Genomic DNA, 22643 nt, shown 5'->3' on the forward strand with positions numbered 1-22643 from the left:
AGCGAGATCAGCCAGTTTCGGCAAGTCAAGGGCAGTATGTTTTCTCCTATGTGAAAAAGCTAGAGAGAAAATAGAAAACCCAAAGGACTTTGGATAAATGATGGGGAAAACCAGAAGAATAGTGGAAGGGGGTTGGGGGTGGAAAGTGGGAAGGAGGAGAAGAATTGGGGGAGGAAGCAGTTCAAATAATGCTGTGTCCACATTTTTTTTTTTTTTTTTTTTGGTGGTACTGGGGTTCCTGGAAGCCCTTCTACCTCCGGGCTACACTCCCAGACCTATTTTATACTTTAAAAAAATTTTTTTGAAACAGGGTCTCTTAAACCAGCAGGGCTGGCTTCGAACCAGCGCGATCCTCCTGTCTCTGCCTCCCAAGCGCGGGGATTACAAGCGTGCGCCACCACGCCCAGCAGTGTCCACATATTTTGACCCCTACAAACCTCAGGAAATGTAGGGGAAGGGGACGCGAAGGTCAACACCAAACGCTGTGTGCACGCATGTTTGTGCCGCTTCGGATCTCACTATGATGCACTTACAATGCACCAATGAAGGTATAAAAGATAAAAAACACAAGATGAAATGAGGTCGTTCAGCGGGTTATTCAGCAAACATTTATCTCCCGAGAGTCAGCTCATGCAGCAGGTGCTACTCTGGAATCTGGAGATAAAATAGTCAGCACGCTGGACAAGTTCACGTCCCAGGAAGAGAGAAACAGACCAGAGAAGTAACAAGCACGCGAGAAGACGGCGCGGTGAGGATGGTAGTAACAGACACACAGCAACACCGAGTGAGCAACTGCCACCGCTCAGGAGGTGACATGGAAGCAGAAGCCTTCGTGGCCAGCGGAGCCAGCCCAGGAGACCTGGGAGAAGAGCGACGGAGGCAGAAACCACTGAGGCAGCCTGCCCCGGCCAGCAGGACCAAGGCACCGAAGCCTCAGGCAGGCTGCACACACCTGCGCCTTCAGGTCAGGGCGCACATCAGCTTTCACTGCGGCAACCTTGAGTAAATCCCTGCACCTGGGCCCGTGGAAACCGCGTGCTCCTCCTCAGCTCCGGAACACAGAGCCTCTCAGCCCTCCTCCCAATCTTGCAGGATCTCCACAAGGATATTATTTTCTCTTCCAACCACTAAAACTGTCTTTCTCTTCCAACTGCTAAAAGTACGCATCTAGTCACAGAGCTCGAGTGCACAGCAGTTGCGTCGTGTCTGTTGCTCCAGGGGAACCCACAAATGTTGCAAAGCCAGAAGACGTGCAAACGTCATCCCGCTCGCAAAGCCCATGGGGGCGCGGGCTGGCAAGCTCTCAGGCGCAGCACTCCGTACCAAAAGGCTGGCTTTTTATGCAGAAGAGAAGAAATACACAGGCCTTGATGATTTGCAACAGATTGCAACTGGGCGTAGAAGTTGCTGTTTTTCTTAAATTTTCACTTTACAAGTGATATGTAGGAATCTGAGAAGAAGGCAAAGCTAGCTAGGCTCAGGGTACACCTTAGTGTAATGAGCAATGGCCGAGGAACCCCAGCACTGGGAGGCTGAGACAGGAGGATTGTGGTTTGTGAACAGCCTCAGCTACTTAGTGAGGCTCTCCGCAATTTTGTGAGAACTTGTTTCAAATAAAGAATAAAAAACAGGGCTGGAGGTATACCTTGGAAGTAGAATGCCTCTGGGTTCCATCCCCGGTACCACAAAAAAAAAAAAAAAAAAAAAAAAAAAAGCAATGCCAGGACATGATGATGCATGCCTGTAATCCCAGTACTTGGGAGGCTGAGACAGGGTGATTGTAGGTTCAAGGCCAGCCTCAGTGACTTAGACATTTGTTTCAAAGTAAAAAATAAAAATAAAAAAGAGCTGAGATTGTTCTCCAAGTTAGAAGGCCTCTGGGTTTAATCCCCAGAACCAAAATAATAAATAAATAAATAAATGCAATGCCTAGAAATCAGGAGCCAGGTAGATTAGGTCGGCGTAAACACGAAGCTTTACAACCTGGGCTGCAGGTGGGCTGGGCTTCCGTTTGTCCATGACCACATCTAACAGTCCTATGAGGGTACCACTACACTCTTCCCTCCAGGGAGCATGCTGAGAGAATCCCCTTTAGAAGCAGGTAAACCTCAATCTAAATCCCGGCTTTGAAAATGACTGTGACCTTGGGTGAACCATTTGACCTCAGGGAGGTAACAGAGTTATCCTTACCGGGAGGAATAAATAAGGCCATGCAAGAGACATTGCAAAGCAAGCAAAGAACAGGAAGCTACCTCACATCCACACCGAATCAGTAACTTGATGCAAAAGCCTGTGAAGAGAAGGAAGGAAAAGCAGGCGGGAGGAAGGAGGGGCACCCCCTGGAGGATCTGAATGCCAGTGGATGGGAAGGAATATTAGGCACTTGCTGCTTCTGTCCTCAAAACATTTAAGAGGACCTAAAGCCAGTTACTGTGGTGCACACCCATAAACCCAGAATTTGGGAGGATTGTTGGTTTGAGGCTAGTCTCAGCAATTTAGCAAGACCCTGTTTCAAAACAAACAAACAAGAGAAAAGGGGCTTTGGGGATGGCTCAGAGGTAGCCAGGGAGACCCTGTTTTATTTTATTTTATTTTATTTTTTATTATTTATTTATTTATTTATTTATTTATTTATTTATTTATTTATTTGGTGGTACTGGGGTTCCTGGAAGCCCTTCTCCCTCTGGGCTCCACTCCCAGACCTATTTTATATTTTGAAACAGGGTCTCTTACGCCAGCACGGCTGGCTTCGAACCTGCATGATCCTCCTGTCTCCGCCTCCCAAGTGCAGGGATTACAAGCGTGCGCCACCACGCCCAGCCTGAGACCCTGTTTTAAATAAAAATAAAAATGCCTCTGGGAGTGTAGCTTGGAGGTGAAATACCCCTAAGATCAATGCCCAGTAACACACACACACACACACACACACACACACACACACACACACAGATAAGGAGTTTGGGGAGAAAATCAGTGCTCCACTGTTGAACCCTGGGCAGTGATAAACTGTCCTTATTCCATCAGTGAATTTCCTCTTCACTCATTCATTCCTAATACTGCTCTTGCTCTGGCTTTTTGTCTGCATGTTCATGCTAAAGACTTGCTATCATTTCACTCCCATCCTTCAGTGTGACTGAGCTTGACCCATGACTCTGGTCAACATCTCATCTTTTGACCCAATCTCACTCATTAATAAAGGATCAAATTCACTTATACATAAAGATACTCACTGTATGTCGTAAACTGAAAATAAAAAGTTATGTATATACTTTATATGCACATTTATATATAACAATTAAAAGCAAAGTGTTTGGATTGTTAGACTGGAAAGGTTACAGTGAATCTGTGTGCGTGGGGTGTGTGTATATGGTGTGGGGATTTTCTCTTCTGTTTCGTAGGTGTGACTCTGCCTTCGTCAACTTCTGTTCTTGTTTTTTATTATGGCTTTATGTTTTGATATCTGATAAAGTGTCATGTTGTAATTATATTTTCCAAAGTTTCTAGAATATTCTTGTATACCAATTTTATACTCATTTTAAACTTGGAAAACTGATATTTAACTAATCATGAATAGTATTAAGTATATTAATAGTACTAGTGTAGATTAATTTGTATTAAATAGATCAATCTGATGGAGAGTATCTTCACAGAACAATGTTCCCATGTAGGAGCATAGTATAGCTCTCTATTCATGTTCTTAAATAAAAGTACCTCAGCAAAACTTTTAAGAGTAAACTAAGAGAGAGACTTCCGGGAAGATGGCGACCGAGAAAAGCGGGGCTTAAGAGTCCCGCTAACAACCAATCTCCATTACCACAAAAAGAGCGCCTTTCATAGCCAGAAAACACCATCACCAGAAAAACAAAAAAAACCACCAGGCTCCAGAGAGAAAGCGGACTGAGAACAGAGCTCAGGGCCACAGAGGAGACACACGAGCCCGAGGACGCGGCAGCAGTGCCATACTGCCGGCGGCAGCGGCGAACTCAACGGATGGCTACAGCAAGCCAGGTGAGCCGCTGCGGAACAGCCAGGCGGGATCTTTCGGCGCAGACAGCATTTAAAGCTCCCAGTGGCTGAGCTCAGCACACGCTGCAGGGACTCAGAGTGGAACTCAAAACCAGAGAAGAAAAAATACGCCAGCCTCATGGCCGAGGGCGTGGCAGAGGTGCCATATTGCCACCGGTGGCGGCAGCAGCAGTGAATTCACCGAGTCCAGTACAGCTACATCTGCGTACTCAAGAACAGTGAGTCAAATTGCGGGCCACAGAGGAGAAATCGCAGTATTGGGCCTCCTGGGACTTGACCCAGTGAGGGAGTGGTGGTGGCAGAGATATCACACCATAGGAGAACGTGCAACCTGGCACCCCCCATAGTTTAAAGCAGCCTCTATCGACTCCCTGGGTCTGAGACTCTGTGATACAACCCAGTAAAGGAGTAGTGGGGTCTGAGATACTACAGACTCGAGATCCAGAGCACCTTAAGTGAAGCCATAGTGACCCAAGGGAAGAACCCAGAGAAGGCACAAACCTCCGAAATCATGGGAAAGAGGAATAACACTGGAGTAATGAATGTGCACAACCCCACAACATTAGAACCTGATAAAACAGAAAATCAGAGATTTCTAGAAGATCAAATCAGGAAAATAACTGTAGAAATAATAGAGGTGCTTCGAAAAGAACTCAGAGAGAGCCAAAAAGAGATAAAGGATGCAATTAATGAAGTAAAGGCCTCAATTCAAAGCACAAACAACCGATTAGAACACATGGAGAACAGAATCTCGCTCTTAGAAGATGAGCAATCCAAAAATGAATGCATAGTTTCTAATCTAGAAAAAAATATCCAACAGCAGGAATCTGACATTGAAGAAATATGGGCCCATCTTAAGAGAGCTAACCTAAGAATAATTGGAATAGAGGAGGGAAAAGAAAGTGATACCAAAGGGATCAACAATCTCTTCAAGGAAGTAATAGCAGAAAATTTTCCAAATATAGAGCAAGAGGTTGATACACAGATCCAGGAAATGTATAGAACTCCCTTTAGACAGGATCAGAGAAGAGGATCCCCACGCCATATAATTGTCAAAATGACCAATGTGGAAGCCAAGCAGAGAATCTTAAAGGCAACAAAAACAAAGGGCCAAGTGACATTCAGAGGCAAACCAATTAGAATCACTCCAGACTTCCCAAACCAAGTCATGAGAGCCAGAAGGGCTTGGAGTAACATATTCCAAACTCTGAAAGAAAACAACTTCCAGCCAAAAATTTCCTATCCAGCAAAACTTTCTATCAAATTAGATGGAGAAGTAAGAAGCTTCCATGACAAACAGAAACTGAAGGAATTTATGTCTTCAAAACCAGCGCTAGAGAAAATACTCAAAGAGATTAACTACAAAGAAGAAATAGGTAACACTCACCAGAACCAGAGAAACAAGAGTTTCCATCCAACAGACAACTAAGATTGGTTATCTGTGGAGATTCATTATTTATGTTAGTCTTTTACCTATCTCTAAGTTGTATTGTTTGCCTTTATTGTTGTTAATTTTTAGGATTTCTAGTTGGAATATTAATATATCTTCAGATATAGCATTTGGAAATATTTTATCCAATTCTATTAGTAACTTTTAACTCTGTTTACATTGTCTTTGGATATACAATATTTTCTTGTATTTTTTAGGGAGTTTGTATATTCTTCTGTTGCCTGTGCCTTTGAAATCATATCCAAGAAATCACTGCCAATTTCAATGTTGTGAGGTTTTATGACCCAGATTTTCTCCTAAAAGTTTATAGTCTTAAGATTTATATTTAGGTCTTTTATCTATTTTGAGTTAATACTTGTATATGGGATTAGGTAAGGGTCCAATTTTATTCTTTTCCATGTAATTATTATTTTTCAACAATATTTAGTTAAAAGATTATTATTTCCACCACCAAATGTTCGTGGAAACCTTGTCAAAAATAACTTGACAATATAGGGAAGAATTTAGCTCTAGGCTTGTATTTAACTCCAATGGTCTATATATCTGCCTTTAGAACAGTACTACACTGTTTCAATTATTGTAGCTTTATATGGTTTGAAATCAGAAAATATATATCTGCTAGCTTCGTTCTTTTTCAAGATCGTTTTGGGTATCTAGAATTCATATTCCATATTAGGATAGATTTTCTTCTGAAAAATAAATATATAAATATATGATAGTTTCACCTAAAAAAACAGAAAAAAATATGCTCTAGTAAGAAAGAAAGCAAAAAGAAATATTGAAATACTATCTTTAAATCATCAAACACTTGGTATCAGACAAATGAAACTGTTATGTGAGATTATCATTTTTAATTTTGGATAAATTGCTATAATACTAGATGTCAACCACTAAGCCAAGCATGGGAAGGAGGGATGGGGAGAGAATGGGGTGGGGATCGGGTGGGGGCTGACTGGGCGATGTGTGCATGTATGTCTACAAAAGTTTGTATCCCACTATGATGTATGAATACAGTGCACCAATAAAATAAAATTAAAAAAAAAAACTTTTAAGAGTGAACACTAGCTGGGTGCATGCATGTATGCCCCCCCTGGGTTCCACCCACTAGTACAAAAAAAAAAAACCCAGAATGAATACTTTTTGTTAAGGTTATTCCTAGGTACTTCATATTTTTATAATTGAGAAAACTTTGTCTCTAAACATTTTTTTCTAGCTAGTTGTGGTTACTATATAGAAATGTATTTTTATAAATTGCTATTATAACCAGCCACCTCATTAAACTTACCCTTTCTAAGAATTATAAGTTAATTTTACTGAATTTTGCAAGCAATCACATCATTTGAAAATATGGTAATTCGGTGTTCTTATTGCTAATATTTATAATTTATTTTTATTTTTTTAATTGGTGCACTGTATTCATACATCATAGTGGGATAAAAAAAAACACCTTTGTAGACATACATGCACACATCACCCAGTCAGCCCCTACCTGATCCCCACCCCATTCCCTCCCCATCCCTCCTTCCCATGCTTGGCTTAGTGGTTGACATCTAATTTATCCAAAATTAACGATGATAATCTCACATAACAGTTTCATTTGTCTAATACCAAGCTTTTGATGACTTAAAGATAACATTTCAATATTTCTTTCTCCTTTCTTTTTTACCAGAGAATATTTTTTTCTTTTTTTTAGGTAAAACTATCATACATTTATTTATTTATTTTTCATAAATAATCTATCCTAATATGGAATATGGACTCTAGATACCCAAAACGATCTTGAAAAAGAACAAAGCTAGAAGATACATATTTTCCGATTTCAAACCATATAAAGCTACAATAATTGAAACAGTGTAGTACTGTTCTAAAGGCAGATATATAAACCATTGGAGTTAAATAAAAGCCTAGAGCAAAATTCTTCCATATATTGTCAAGTTATTTTTGACAGGGTTTCCACGAACATTTTGTGGAGGAAATAATAATCTTTTAACTAAATATTGTTGAAAAATAATAATTACATGAAAAAGAATAAAATTGGACCCTTACCTAACACCATATACAGATATTAACTCAAAATAGATAAAAGACCTAAATATAAATCTTATGACTATAAATTTTTTTTTATTTGGTGGTACTGGGGTTTCTGGAAGCCCTTCTTCCTCCGGGCTATACTCCCAGACCTATTTTTACATTTTTATTTGGAAACAGAGTCTCTTAAGCCAGCACACGTGGCTGGCTTCGAACCTGCGTGATCCTCCTGTCTCTGACTCCCAATCACGGGGATTACAAGTGTGCACCACCATGCCCGATGACTATAAACTTTTAGAAGAAAATCTGGGTCATAACACCTCACAACACTGAAATTGAAAGTGATTTCTTGGATATGATTTCAAAGGCACAGGCAACAGAAGGGTATACAAACTCCCTAAAAATAAAAAAATATTGTATATCCAAAGACAATTTAAACAGAGTTAAAAGTTACTGATAGAATTGGATAAAATATTTCCAAATGCTATATCTGAAGGTATATTAGTATTCCAACTAGAAATCCTAAAAATTAGCAACAATAAAAGCAAACAATACAATTTAGAGATATGTAAAAGACTAACATAAATAATGAATCTCCAAAGATAACCAATCTTAGTTGTCTGTTGGATGGAAACTCTTGTTTCTCTGGTTCTGGTGTATGTTACCTATTTCTTCTTTGTAGTTAATCTCTTTGAGTATTTTCTCTAGCGCTGGTTTTGAAGACATAAATTCTTTCAGTTTCTGTTTGTCATGGAAGCTTCTTGTTTCCCATCTAATTTGATAGAAAGTTTTGCTGGGTAGGAAATTTTTTGGCTGGAAGTTGTTTTCTTTCAGAGTTTGGAATATGTTACTCCAAGCCCTTCTGGCTCTCATGACTTGGTTTGGGAAGTCTGGAGTGATTCTAATTGGTTTGCCTTTGAATGTTACTTGGCCCTTTGTTTTTGTTGCCTTTAAGATTCTCTGCTTGGCTTCCACATTGGTCATTTTGACAATTATGTGGCATGGGGATCCTCTTCTCTGATCCTGTCTAAAGGGAGTTCTATACGTTTCCTGGACCTGTGTATCAACCTCTTGCTCTATGTTTGGAAAATTTTCTGCTATTACTTCCTTGAAGAGATTGTTGATCCCTTTGGTTTCACCTTCTTTTCCCTCCTCTATTCCAATTATTCTTAGGTTATCTCTCTTAAAATGGGCCCATATTTGTTCAATGTCAGATTCCTGCTGTCAGATTTTTTTTTCTAAATTAGAAACTATGTATTCATTTTTGTAGTGCTCATCTTCTAAGAGTGAGATTCTATTCTCCATGTGGTCTAATCGGTTGTTTGTACTTTGAATTGAGGCCTTTACTTCATTAATTGCATCCTTTATCTCTTTTTGGCTCTCTCTGAATTCTTTTCGAAGCACCTCTATTATTTCTAAAGTTATTTTCCTGACTTGATCTTCTAGAATTCTCTGAATTTCTGTTTTATCAGGTTCTGATGTTGTGGGGTTGTGGGCATTCATTGCTCCATTGTTATTCCTCTTTCCCATGATTTTGGAACTTTGTGCCTTCTCTGGGTTCTTCCTTTGGGTCACTATGACTTCACTTAAGGTGCTCTGGATCTCGAGTCTGTGGTATCTCAGTCCCCACTACTCCTTTACTGGGTTGTATCGCAGAGTCTCAGACCCAGGGAGTCAATCGAGGCTGCTTTAAACCATGTGGGGTGCCAGGTTGGGCATTCTCCTGGTGTGATATCTCTGCCACTGCCACTCCCCCACTGGGTCAAGTCCCTGGGAGTACAGTACTGGGACTTCTCCTCTAGGGGCCCCAATTTGACTCACGTTTGTTGATTGCGCTGATGGAGCTGTAGTGGACTCTGTGAATTCGCTGCTGCTGCTACCAGTGGCAATATGGCGCTGCTGCCACACCCTCAGCCGTGAGGCTGGCATATTTCTTCTCTGGTTTTGAGCTCTGCTCTGAGTCCCTGCAGGGTGTGCTGAACCCAGCCCCTGGGAGCTTTAGATGCACCCTGTGCCAAAAAATCTGCCGAATTCCGCCCGGCTGTTCCGCAGTGGCTCACCTCAGCTCGCTGTCTGCTGCTCCTCTCTGGAGCCTACTGGGCTGTTGAGTGCGTTGGTCTGGTGCTGTCCGGTGAACCCGCCGCTGCTGCTGGCAGTAAGGCGCTGCTGCCGCGTCCTTGACCGTGAGGTCGGCGTATCTCCTCTCAGGTTCTGAGCTCTGTTCTGAGACCCTCCTCTCTGGGGCCTGGTGCTGCAAGGGAAGATGGCACCCACGCCGTTCCGCACCGCGGCTCTGGTCGCAGCACTGCGGTCTGGTTTCTTTCTGGTGTCTCGTTTTTCCAGCCCTCTTTTTCTCCATCCCTTGTAATTATATTTTTGTTTCTCTGCTGATGGTGTTTTCTGGCTATGAAAGGCGCTGATTTTGTGGTAATAGAGATTGGTTGTTAGTGGGACTTATAAGCCCCGCTTTTCTCTGTCGCCATCTTCCCGGAAGTTCACTATAATTTATTTTTATAATGACAATAACAGAATTGTGTACTTTTCAGCCATTAACTAGGATATTTCTGTCTATAATGGACTGCCTCGTGTGTGTTACTACTGAGGATAATATTAGTTTTCTTCTCAATATTCTGTCCTTTCTTTTCAATATTGTATCCTTTACCATTTGTCTTTAAACATCTTCTTTTGTGTGCTCTAATCTATAGAAATAAAGAACAGAAGCTCACCCATTCTTTCTCCACACTGACAATATTTTTCTATCAGTTATTTCATTAAAAAATGGTATATAAGCCGGGCGTGGTGGCACACGCTTGTAATCCCCACACTTGGGAGGCGGAGATAGGAGGATCACACAGGTTCGAAGCCAGCTGCACTGGCTTAAGAGACCCTGTTTCCAAGTAAAAATATAAAAATAGGTCTGGGAGTGTAGCCCAGAGGTAGAAGGGCTTCCAGGAACCCCAGTACCACCACACACACACACACACACACACACACACACGCACGCACGCACGCACACACACACACAAAATGATATATAAGCTAGGTCTGTCAATAGATAAGTTTAAGAAAAAGAAGCTGTTGCCAGATGTGGTGGTGCACGCCTATAATTATAGTACTTGGGAAGCTGAGACAGGAGGCTCCCGGGTTCAAGGTGAGCCACAGCAACTTGGTAAGACCCTCAGCAACCTAGTTAGACTCTGTTTCAAGAGAGACATGGGATGTAGCTTGGAGGTAGAATGACCTTGGGTTCAATCCGCAGGACCACCAACAGGAGAAGGAGGAGGAAGGGGAGGAGGAGCAGAGGGCTTTGCTTGTGTGACTTGCTACCTTGGCAGAGGACAGGCTGATGACATGCTGGTCTTTCTCGTTGGTGACGATCTCCGTGATGCTGAACATGTGTCCCACCAGTTTCCCCACTGGCTTGGTGCTAATGTTGGGGTGCCATAATCGGAGGACTTTATCATCTCCTAAAAAGGGGAACGGTGGAAGATTGTTAATTTTCTCAAGCATCCAAAGTGTAAGCAGTACCCCTCTCACTCAGCCTGTCCTCACCTTTGTCTGGTTGCAGCCAGTCCCCCCAGACTGTCGCTGGCTTGTGGCTGGGGACCAGCCCCTTCTTGCCAAGCCTGTGTGGTGATGGGCGTATTTATCCAGACAAGTGTGAGTTCTCATAAACTTTTTATGAGTACTTGTGTTGATTCCATATCTCCCTACACCTTTGAACATTAATATATTATTGATGCTTCATTTACTTCCACAAAGTATTTAAAGAAGCTGTTTTTTTTTTTTGTTTTTACAGTCCTAAAGCAGCCTAACATAACTATAAAAGAATTCAAACGAATAAGAAAACTACACATAACCTCAACATGGAACACATCGACTGCTGTTACTCTTCACTGTTCCCCTAATATATATCCACATGCACATATAATTTATTTGTAATTACTATCATAGCTCATCTCAGATACTTTTTTAACTCATCTGGGTACCATGATAGAAGATTTAAACAGTATAGAATTGCATAATTTTTGCATAAAAAGTCTTTCCCCCACAATCTCTAGAGCCGCTCTCCTATAGGAACTTATTGTTAATTATTTTTATACTTTTATTGGGGCCTTATGGTCTCACATTATAGTTCATAGTGATTGTGACATGATAACTTTAAAAATTATAAGCCAGCTGTGGTGGCGCATACTTGTAATCCCAGTACTTGGGAGGCTGAGACAGGAGGATCGCAGGTTCAAGGTCAGCCTCAGCAGCTTAATGAAGCCATCCACAAGTTAGTGAAACACTATTTCAAAATAAAAGAATAAAATAGTACTGGGGGTGTGGCTCAGAGGTAGAATGCCCCTGGGTGTTCCATCCCTAGTACCACAAATACAAAACAAATTTTTTTTAATTTTGTGGAACTGGGAACAGATTCCAAGTGCATCATACCTCCAAGTTACACCCCCAGTCCTATTTTATTTTCTATTTTGAAACAGGGTCTCACAAGGTTGTTGAGAGTCTTGTTAAATTGCTGGGGCTGGCCTCAACATGTAATCCACCTGTTTCAGTCTCCTAAATACTGGGATTACAGGCATGCACCACCACACATAGGATAGATACATTTTTATATCTACTATTTACTTTCTTTTGTTTTTGAGACTGGATCTCATTGTGTTGCCCAGGCTGGCCTGGGATGTCTGAACTCAATCAGTCCTCCTGCCTTGGCCTTCAGAGTGGCTGTGTACCACTTTGCCCAGCTCCTACTATTGTTTGTTTGTTTTTTTAAGTTCAAGGAAGGCCTATAATCTCATAATTATTACTTTAGTTAAAATGTCATAGTTTCTTTTTTAAAAGAAATGTTTTTATTTTATTGTATTTATTTATTTATTTTTGGTACTGGGGGTGAAACCCAGGAGCCTTTTACCTCCGAGCCCCACTCCCAGACCTATTTTATATTTTATTTGGAAGCAGGGTCTCACTAAGTTGCTGAGAGCCTGTGTAGCTGAGGCTGGCTTCGAACCTGTGCGATCCTCCTGTCTCAGCCTCCCAAGTTGCAGGGATTACAAGCGTGCGCCGCCATGCCCAGCAAATGTTGTTTTCTTTTCTTTTCTTTTTTTTTTTTTGCTGAAGATTTAAAGAAGTTTATTAGAAAGATAGAAATACAGAAAATAGAACTAGAGCTCCATACCAGACTGGCATGGAGGGGTGACTCGAAATGAATACACCCCAGCAAATGTTTTTATTTTAACTGACAAATATTAATTGTATACATTTATGGGATTAGTGTAAAATTCCAGTACACAGACATAATATGCAATGATCAAATCAGGCTAATCACCTCACACATTTGTTTCTTTGTGTTGAAAACATTCAAAATCCTCTGTGCTAGCTATTCTGAGTTAACTGTTGCCAGCCACTGTTGTTCTGTGTTCTCTACAGACATTAGAAGCTATCCTTCCTGTCCAACTGGGCACCTCTACCTACCAGCCTTCTTTCTTCGTCTCTGCCTCCCACACCCTTCCCCGGCCCTGGTGCCATGATTCCACTTTCTAAGCCAGATGTGGTGGCGCGTAAATGACGAGGTGCGTCTTGTCTTTTTGCATCTGGCTTGTTCCCCTTAACACGGCGCTATCCAGTTACATCCATGTTATTGCAAATGACGGAATTTCGTCCTTTCTCGTAGTTTCCCATTATGCTCTCACAATTTCATAACCATTCATCCATTGATTATTCAGCTACTTATCATTTTAAATTTTATTCAGTAATACTATAAGGAATAGTTATTTTATTTGGGTGATCTTTCCTTCTTTTGACCTGTGTACTGAGAATAAATTCCCAAGAGTGAAATCATTATGTTGAGGGTCACAAACATTATGACTTTGAATACATTGCTAAGTTGATTTCCAGACAGTTCTACCCAACTGAAGGCTGCCAGCTTCACCAAACACCACCCCGCATGGGAATGTTATCATGATATTAACTCTTTGCTATTAAGTGATATTTTACTTTTGTTTTAATTTTTATTTTATTTTTTTGTAGTCCTGGGAATTGAATCAGGAACATTTTACCACTGAGCTTCACCCCCAGCCCTTCTTATTTATTTTAATTATTTATTTATTTTTTATTTATTGGTGGTATTGGGGGTGGAACCCAGGGGCTTTCTACCTCCGAGCTGTACACCCAGACCTATTTTATAATTTATTTGGAAGCAGGGTCTCTCCAAGTTGCTGAAAGCCTCACTAAGTAGCTGAGGCTGGCTTTGAACCAGTGTGATCCTCCTGTCTCAGCCTCCCAAGCCCTGGGATTACAAGCATGCATCACCACACCTGGCCCAATTTTTATTTTTGAGACAGGGTTTCCCTAAATTAGCACATGCTGTCCTTGAACCTGCAATCTTCTTGTCACTGCGCCTGAGTTAATTTAATTTTATAACAGCTTGTGCTGTTATTTTCCCCCATACATTAATTTAATTTTATAACAGCTTGTGCTGTTATTTTCCCCCATACATATCTACTAATTTCAGCTCCTTCTATAAATTGCTTTATCATATCTACTGGAATTCTAATGATAATAAAAATAAAAGTTGAGTGAGTGAGTTTGCTACATTAGCCTATATATATATATATATATATATATATATATATATATTTTTTTTTTTTTTTTTTTTTTTTTTTTGCAGGACTGGGGATGGAACCCAGGGGTATTCAACCTCTGAGCTACACCCCCTGCCCTATTTTTTATTTTGAAACAGGGCCTCACTAAGTTGCAGAGGGCCTCACTAAGTAGTAGCTGAGGCTGTCCACGAACCGTGATCCTCCAGTCTCAGCCTCCCGAATGCTGGGATTACAAGTGTGCGCCACCACGCCCAGCTTATATTTTTTAAATGAGTAATATAAACTATGTGCAATAGTTCCTAAAATATAGAATATTTTAAGATATTGGATTTTCTGTTTCACTAGTAACTTATTAAATGTCATTTTGGAGCCAGGTATGGTGACGTATACTTGTAATCCCAGTACTTAGGAAGCTGAGACAAAAGAACGACAGGTTCAAAGCTAGCCTCAGCAACTTAGTAAGGCTCTGTGCAACTTAGTGAGACCCTATTCACAAATTAAAATAAAACCTTGGGTTGAATCCTCAGAACAACAACAACAACAAAAAGTCATTGCATGCCTGCAATCCCAATACTTAGGAGGCTATATCAGGACTATTGTAGGCTCAAGGCCAGCCTCAGAAATTTAATGAGACCTTCGGCAACTTAGCTAGACCTTGTTACAAAAATAAAAGTATAAAATAGGGCTGGGGGTGTCACTCAGAGATAGAATGTCCCTAGGTTTAATCCCCAGTTACACACACATACATGCACACACACTCACATGCACACACACACTAAATGAGATGGTACATGTGTAACTGGACTGATCCCAGATGACAGCTGAATGTCGCCATTACTGTTGTCCTTACTGTGAATCTCTGCCTGTATAGTACAGTCTACAAAATGACAGAGGTCGAGAGAAGCTTTTACATAGATATGCAACATGGTCCAGCTCTTATTATTTATATTCCAATAATAGCAATAAGGTAAGCATGAAATATATAGAAGTATTCACAGAAGGTATCAAATGTGTAAACAGGGTTTTCTATTATAATATATTAGGGCTCATAAGGAGTTAATGTCCTGTTGGCTATTTTTCATTTGACTCACTCCTTCCTTCCTTCCTTGCCTGGATTTGGATAAGACCTCTTAGCAAAGTACTGAGACTTGAACCCAGAGGCATTCTACCTACAAGCCACACCTCTAACCTTTTAAATTTTTATTTATTTATTATTTTATTTATTATTTTTATTTTTTGTGGGTCTGGGTATGGAACCCAGGGGCATTCGACCTCCAAGCTACACGCCCTGCCCTATTTTTAGTTCTTTATTTTGAAATAGGGTCTCACTAAGTTGCAGAGGGCTTCACTAAGTAGCTGAGGCTGTCCGAGAACCATGATCTTCCTGTCTCAGCCTCCCGAATGCTGGGATTACAAGCGTGCGCTATCATGCCCAACTTTATTTTTTAATTTTGAAACAGGACCTCACTAAATTGCTGAGGCTGGCTGTGAACCTGTGATATTCCTGTCTCAACCTCCCAAGCCTGCGCTTGGCTTAGAATGTTCTTCCTTGGAGCTGGGTGTGGTGGCGCACACTTGTAATCCCCGCACTTGGGAGGTGGAGACAGGAGGATCATGCAGGTTCGAAGCCAGCCTCGCTGGATTAAGAGACCCTGTTTCCAAATAAAAATATAAAATAGGTCTGGGAGTGTAGCCCAGAGGTAGAAGGGTTTCCAGTAGTTCTTGTGCTGGGTGGCGAGGCACTGTCTGACGGATGAGAAGGCTCCATTCACAGAGGAGAGAGAGCACAGGAGAGACTGCCTCTTGTAAGCCTGGTGCAGGGGTCCAGGAGCAGCACTGGGCTGGGAGCAGAGATCCCTGTCTCTGCCTCAGCCCCATCAGCAAACCGTGCAGAACTGTCTTCAGATTTTAACATACAGTTCTGACTTGCAAAGCAGCTTTTACTGTGCATTTTCAGTCACTGGCTGGCACATCCTGGGCGCTTTATGATGCGCTTGGCTGAGTTCCTAATCAACAAAGATATTCTTCTGAAAAAAATGTAGTTTTTCTTATTGAGAATTTGTATTTTCCTACTAATAGAGGCTCCCAAACATTGACAATTCCATAAGTGATTCATGGTGAAAAGTATTAGTTGCTTGTTGGTCATGCTACTAAATATTCGATTGCCTTTGTGAAAGCTAGAGCAGGTTTAATTAATAAGTTTTCAAAGGTATAAGTGAGGACTTTATATTATAATGAACACTGAGGTTAATGAAAGTCAAATCCCTAAAACCACAAACACTGAAATCATTTAAGTCCCAGGACTTTACCAAACATATTTTCCTATGGAAATGATTAAAACACTAAGATTATATTAAAGCTGTTATTTCTAAAGTTTTACTTTCTTTTGTGTAAGAAGAAAGGGCTGCCCAAAGGCACCGAGTCAGATCAATATGACAGTCACGCTCATCACATGGCAATCACAATTCAGGAATCAAATCTCACTTTGGCTATATATTGAAGTGCTGCTCTGTCGAAGGGTTCGAGTGTGGCTTTAGGTTGAAATATAATGGAAAGCTAATGTTCTTACTTAACTAAGGACCTACAGTGCTGGGGGCAGAGTCGATCAAGTCTGGCTCTCAGGCATTGCTTTGGCTTGCATCTGGAATGGCCCCACTGGCCTGGGCTGGTGCTGAAGGCATGGTCCCAGCCTGCATTGCTGTTGGGAGGGCATGGGACCTTCTATTAATAGAGCCCAGTGGGAGTAAGCTGGCCATTGCAGGGCATGCCCCGGATGAGATACTGGGGGCAGATCCCTTCCTGTCTCTTGGCTTCCTGGCTTCTGTGAGGTTTCCTGTGCCTTGTGCTCTTGGTCAGCAGGCCAAGTGCCCATGGACTAAAACCTCGGAATCTGAGCCAAAACAAACAAGTGGATTCACCCAGGCATTTTTTCACAGCAATGGGCAAGGACTGACTCACATGGGCCTGTTGACGCTTCATCACCACCACACTCTGCAAGCCTTCTTTCATCTCCGGGTGCCCACCACTTCTTTCTGACTTCTAGTCTAGGCCAGGAAATATGTCTATTTCCATTGCAAGTGATAAGCCAAGACTCTGGCAGAGGCCTTAGGAATCAAGAATCGTGATACAAGCTTCTAGCTTATTTTTTGAAAGCATCTAATTCCATAATTTGTGCCTTTGTGTGTTAGCAACTTCAGTGGGGAATCTTTAAAGACTCATCATAATTAGTAAAGTTGGGAGATTTGGCATCCAACGTGCTCTTAGAATCATAATCACCAAGTTTCAGGAAACTGGCTCCCTGGCCAACTCATAACGCCCACGTGCTACTCTGCAGACTTCTCCATGTGCTGCCTTTCTTTCTTTCTTTTTTTATATCCTTCACTGAATTTTGAAAGTTTATGGCTATTAATGCTTCCCTGTTCTGAGTGCACAACGCCATGACTATATATTGGAGTAACATTTAATTATCAAACTGGGTTCCAGACTTTCCAAAAGGTATTTCTAGTTTACCTTCCTATGAAAGGGAAGTTCTTTGGAAATTGTCACCACATTATATCAGGTCAAAAGGATCTCAGGATATACGTAGTTCAATTTCCTCATGAGGAAAATAAACAATAGGAAACAAATGATTGTTGAAATTATACGATCTATTAGAGGCTAGCTATCAGTACAACCAGCTCTCGTAATTTCTAGTACATTTGTTCTTATTTGTCTGAACTATAGGGTAGTTTCAGCTGAGTATTATGGAAGGCATATAGCTGAGCACAAATTGAAATATAAAGTCTGAATGCACAGTGCATTTGTAATAAAACAATATCTGAGCCGGGCGTGGTGGTGCACGCTTGTAATCCCCGCGCTTGGGAGGCGAAGACAAGAGGATCGCGCTGGTTCGGAGCCAGCCTTGCTGGCTCAAGAGACCCTGTTTTCAAATAAAAAAAAAAAATAGGTCTGTGAGTGTAGCCCGGAGGTAGAAGGGCTTCCAGGAACCCCAGTACCACCAAAAAATTAAAAAAAAGAAACAATATATGATTGCTCTCAGGGGAGATTACCTAGTTCAGATTTAGGAGCATAGTTGACTTTATATTTAGTAACACAGGCATCTTGGGGCTGAGGCTCTGATAAAATTTGGATTTTCCAGGAAACTGTACATAAGCATACAAGTGTCCTTATGCCTTTGGGGACTCCAGGACTCTTTCAAAACTTAGGAACCTGTGTTCACACACATGAAAATAAGTTCTTAGATTGATTAAAGCTCTAAATAGAAACCATAAAACAACACAATAAAGCAAACTATAGTAAAATAGAGGGAAATTGGTTCACATATCCTGGGGCTAAGGAAGGTTTTTCTAAGCATGCCATCATATCCAGAAGCCACACAGAGAGAAACAGATTTGACTATACAAAATTTTAAATTCCCTAAAAGTGCATTCCTGGTAGTAAGTACAGGAGAGCTCTGTTTGAAAGGCAGAGCGTGTCTCTGAAATGTTCTCTCTTCTCTCACCTCCAGTCACAATCACGTTTGCTTTTACACAGTAGCAAAAGGTATTCGCTCCTCTTGGCATGGCGAATTCTCTGACAGGCCTGGGAAACAAAAATTAGACGTAAAGTGTGTATATTTTCTTTATAAAGCTAAGTCCAACTTGTAAATAGATTATATTCAATAAGTAATTTGCTTATAAATTGCTTATAAATTCATTTGCCCACAGAAAATATAAGTAATAAGTAAATCCTCACTGACCCACAGGATTCACTTGCTCTGTGCTATGGCTTGGATAAATGTCCCCTAAAGTTCCCTGTGGCAAGGGCTTGGTCCCCAGGTCCAGGTGCTACAGGATGATGGTGGAACCTTTGCGAGGTAGAGCCCAGTGGGAGGAGGTTAGGTGATTGGGTGTGTCCTTGAGGGGATGGCGGGTCCCTGGCCCCTCTTCTTCCTCTTTGCTTCCAGCTGCCATGAGGCGAACACTTTGCTCCATCATAAGCTTTCGCGATGTGCTGCCTCCCCACAGGCCCACAACTGATGGAGCCAACCAGCCAGACTCGAACCTCTGAAACTGTGAGTCAGATCAACCTTGCTAAGTTGATTACCCCCAGGTATTTGCTACAGGAACAGAAAAACACATATCTGAAAGGATAAAAACTCTGTAATCCCAGTTCTTGGGAGGCTGAGACAGGAGGATTGCAGGTTCTAAGTCAACAATTTAGAACTCTCAACAACTTAGTAAGACCTTGTTTCAAAATAAAAAAATAGAAAGGGGCTAGAGAGTAGAGCTTGGTGGTAGAATACTCCTGGGTTCAATTTCTAGTACCCCCCCCAAAAAAATATAAAAGCTAGCCTTAGTTCACGGAAGTTATAAAAACTAGTGGTCTATGGAATTTGGCCTTCCTCCAGGCCGTATTTGCTCATCCTTGCTGGAGATGCAGGAACGGGAAACCCAAACCCATGCCAGCTGATAGCGACTGCACCTCATCTCCTCTGCATCCACATTTTATTTTCTAGTGCTTTTCAGTGTATTTCTTAGTTCTTAGGGGAACAAGAAAGACAAACTAACATTTATTGCATGACACTGTGCTAGGAATTAAATCAGGCACTTTCTATGAACTGATTGATGTAATTTTTATGACTATGAGGTAGGTATGTTCGTTCTCATTCACAAATGGGAAAGCTGAGGCCAAGCAGAGAGAGCTGTCCTGTACTCACTGGTCCCAGAGCTGGTGCAGGGACAGTTACCAGTTTCATTTGGTTCCACAGCAACTCTGTAGAAGGCACTAGCAACTTTCCAACAGAATAAGCTGCCTCCTCATTGTTCACTAGTGAGAAGTAACACTGAACTGTTAGTTGTACATCTTTTAGAAGCTGTCAAGCCATCAAGGGGTAGAGGTTCACTTCTGTATTACAACAGGCCAACCTGCCCTGCCAGTCGTAATTAATTGCAGGTGTTCATTTTCCTGCTGGTACAAAAATTTCCATACCAAATTATAAGCAGAATGGTAATCAGTTCTGAAATGGAATTTTTGCAGCAGCAGCAGCAGCAGCATCACCAGGGATTGAACCCAGAGGCATTCTACCTCCAAGCTACACCCCCAGCCCTATTTTTTATTCTTTATTTTGAAACAGGGTCTCACTAAGTTGTGGAGGGCCTCACTAAGTAGCTGAGGCTGACCAAGAACCTGTGCTCCTCTTGTCTCAACCTCCCAAGTACTGGGATTATAAGGTGCACCACCACAATCAGCTTGAAATAGAATTTTTTTTTAGAGGAGTTTTCCCCTGCCTTTTGGGGAGCTGCACTGGCTCCTATTTTAACAGCTGGACAATTGTGTGTTTGTAGAAATGCAGTTTCATCTAGGTCAACTTGAAACTCATCATGGGAAATTGTAGAAACGGGAACATGTTGCATCTAAGAATGAAGGCAACCCAGCTTTCACTCTGCTGAGATGAGTGTCCAGTGGCTGCAGGATTCAGAGGCCATGACTGCTCAGCATCACTAAGAGGCCTCCACAGCTGCGGGGTGGAGAAGCCAAGTGGTCCAAGAGGAAGCAGCTGAAAGGCTCGGCCAGAACCTGCTCACAGCTCACTGTTTGCTGAGCCCTCTGTGTATTTTTATCTCATAGTTTCCTGGCTCTTGACTGATTATATCACCGACTGAATTCCTAGAGATGGGGTAAATAGGAAAGTCCAGAACTAGTTTCATAGACAGATTCTGGACCACTGCAAAACAGATGCTCTTCAGAGCAAACTGTAATGCACTGGCTAGTTGTAAAATTAAACCTTGAAGACAAGCTAAGTGTTTATAATTACTAAATATTAAGTCTATGGGACACCATAAGCAGTAAGAATTTAAATTCCTTACAATGCCATTCCATAAATTAAAAATATATTCAGCCAAGAATGGTGATACACACCTATAATCTAAGTACTTGGGATGCTGAGACAGGAAGATCACAGGTTCGAGGACAGCCTCAGCAAGTAGTGAGACTCTCATCAACCTTGTGAAACCCTGTTTCCAAATAAAAATAAAATAACACTGGTGTGTAGCTCAGAGGTGGTATGCCCTTGGGGTCAATCCTCAGAACCATAAACCAAAAACAATAATAAAAAAACATTCACACATGTACTTTGAAGAAAACATATAAATGAAAAGATGCATAAACCCAGTAGAATATCATGGTGTGTGCGTGTGCGTGTGCGTGCGTGCGTGCGTGTGTGTGAGACAGAGTACAGAAATAAAAAAATAAAATAAAATAGTCTAATTCAACACTAGAATCATGCTAGTTGAAAGGTACATTTTTCCTGATTAAAAAATGGGGGAAGCCGGGCGTGGTGGCGCACGCTTGTAATCCCCGCGCTTGGGAGGCAGAGACAGGAGGATCGCGCGGGTTCGAAGCCAGCCGCGCGCGCTGGCTTAGGAGACCCTGTTTCCAAATAAAAATGTAAAAATAGGTCTGGGAGTGTAGCCCGGAGGTAGAAGGGCTTCCAGGAGCCCCAGTACCACCACCAAAAAAAAAAAAGAGGGAAGGTATCTAATCAGAGTGAGATTAAAAAAAAGATTTCTGCCTCATTTAAAAAAGATTGACCTCATTTAAAACTTAATACAAAAACTCACAACTTGACTGACAGAGCCTAACACCTAAAAAGAAGAGGTCATCGTCATTTGCTCCTGAAGGGAGATGTATCTCCTTCCCGGCCTCAGGGCCTGGGATATTGATAATTGTTGTGGATTTCGACAGTACTTGGAGCACAAAACCCTTGTAAAAGTCCATTTCTCATGAAAGGACACATGCACTATAAGCAAAGCAGAGCACTTTCATTATTTTGTTTTTGCTGTGGAAACTCTTATCTTTTTTAATTAATTTTTTATTTGGTGCACTGTGATTATACATCATGTTGGGGATGTCGTGATAGGAGCACACATGCACCCTTGGAGCACTTCTCTCTGAGTCCTACCCCTCCCTTCCTCTCCCCCTCTGTCAAAAACTGGGATTGGTCCTTTTGTATAAATATACAGCATTATTTCAGCTCTTACACTCCTTAAGTTCCTCCCTCTTCTCCCTTCCCCCAGCGCCCTCAATCATTACAGCTTTTTCAAACCCTGGCCCCCACCTCAGCTTCCTGGAGCCACCTATGAAGGTTGAGACGGTTGCCTTTTGTAAATGAGGTTACTGAGATTCAAGAAGCTCCAGTACCACACCAAGACCACGTGGCCCCCACAGAGCCGCAGAAGTGACCGCAGGTCCAGCACTCTTTGCCCTCACCAGTTTCTCCCTTCAGTCACTGGCCATCAACCGCCATCTCCTTCTGGCCGTCAGGATTCTCACTCCCTTGCTGTCTGCCTTCCCCATGTGGCGGCAGAAGACTGCCCTGTAACCCCTCATCTGACAGTCTCCAGAGACCTCCTTATGTGCCAGGTTAGAAATCAGAAGCCTCAACACATTTTTCTAAAATGTCTTTCATGAAGTATGATCTCCATACCATAAAATTCAGCATTTCTAGGTGTCTAATTCAGTGATACACTTATGTGTACAAACACCACTATAATTTT

At 41.7% G+C, this 22643-nt stretch overlaps 1 protein-coding gene across 1 annotated transcript in view; it reads right to left on the bottom strand.

Moving 5' to 3' along the window:
• WDR64 (WD repeat domain 64) overlaps positions 1-22643 on the bottom strand; it is a gene marked incomplete at both ends in the record, with an annotated part of 128869 nt that overhangs the window by 69123 nt on the left and 37103 nt on the right. Inside the window, 2 exons of the mRNA XM_080699412.1 lie at positions 10832-10971; positions 18608-18687. Of these exons, the coding sequence (XP_080555538.1) occupies positions 10832-10971; positions 18608-18687 (220 nt within the window). The remainder of the gene's footprint in view (positions 1-10831; positions 10972-18607; positions 18688-22643) is intronic.

This window comes from Muscardinus avellanarius (assembly GCF_963383645.1).
Source record: "Muscardinus avellanarius genome assembly, chromosome: 7".
In the NCBI taxonomy this organism is placed as follows: Eukaryota; Metazoa; Chordata; class Mammalia; order Rodentia; family Gliridae; genus Muscardinus; species Muscardinus avellanarius.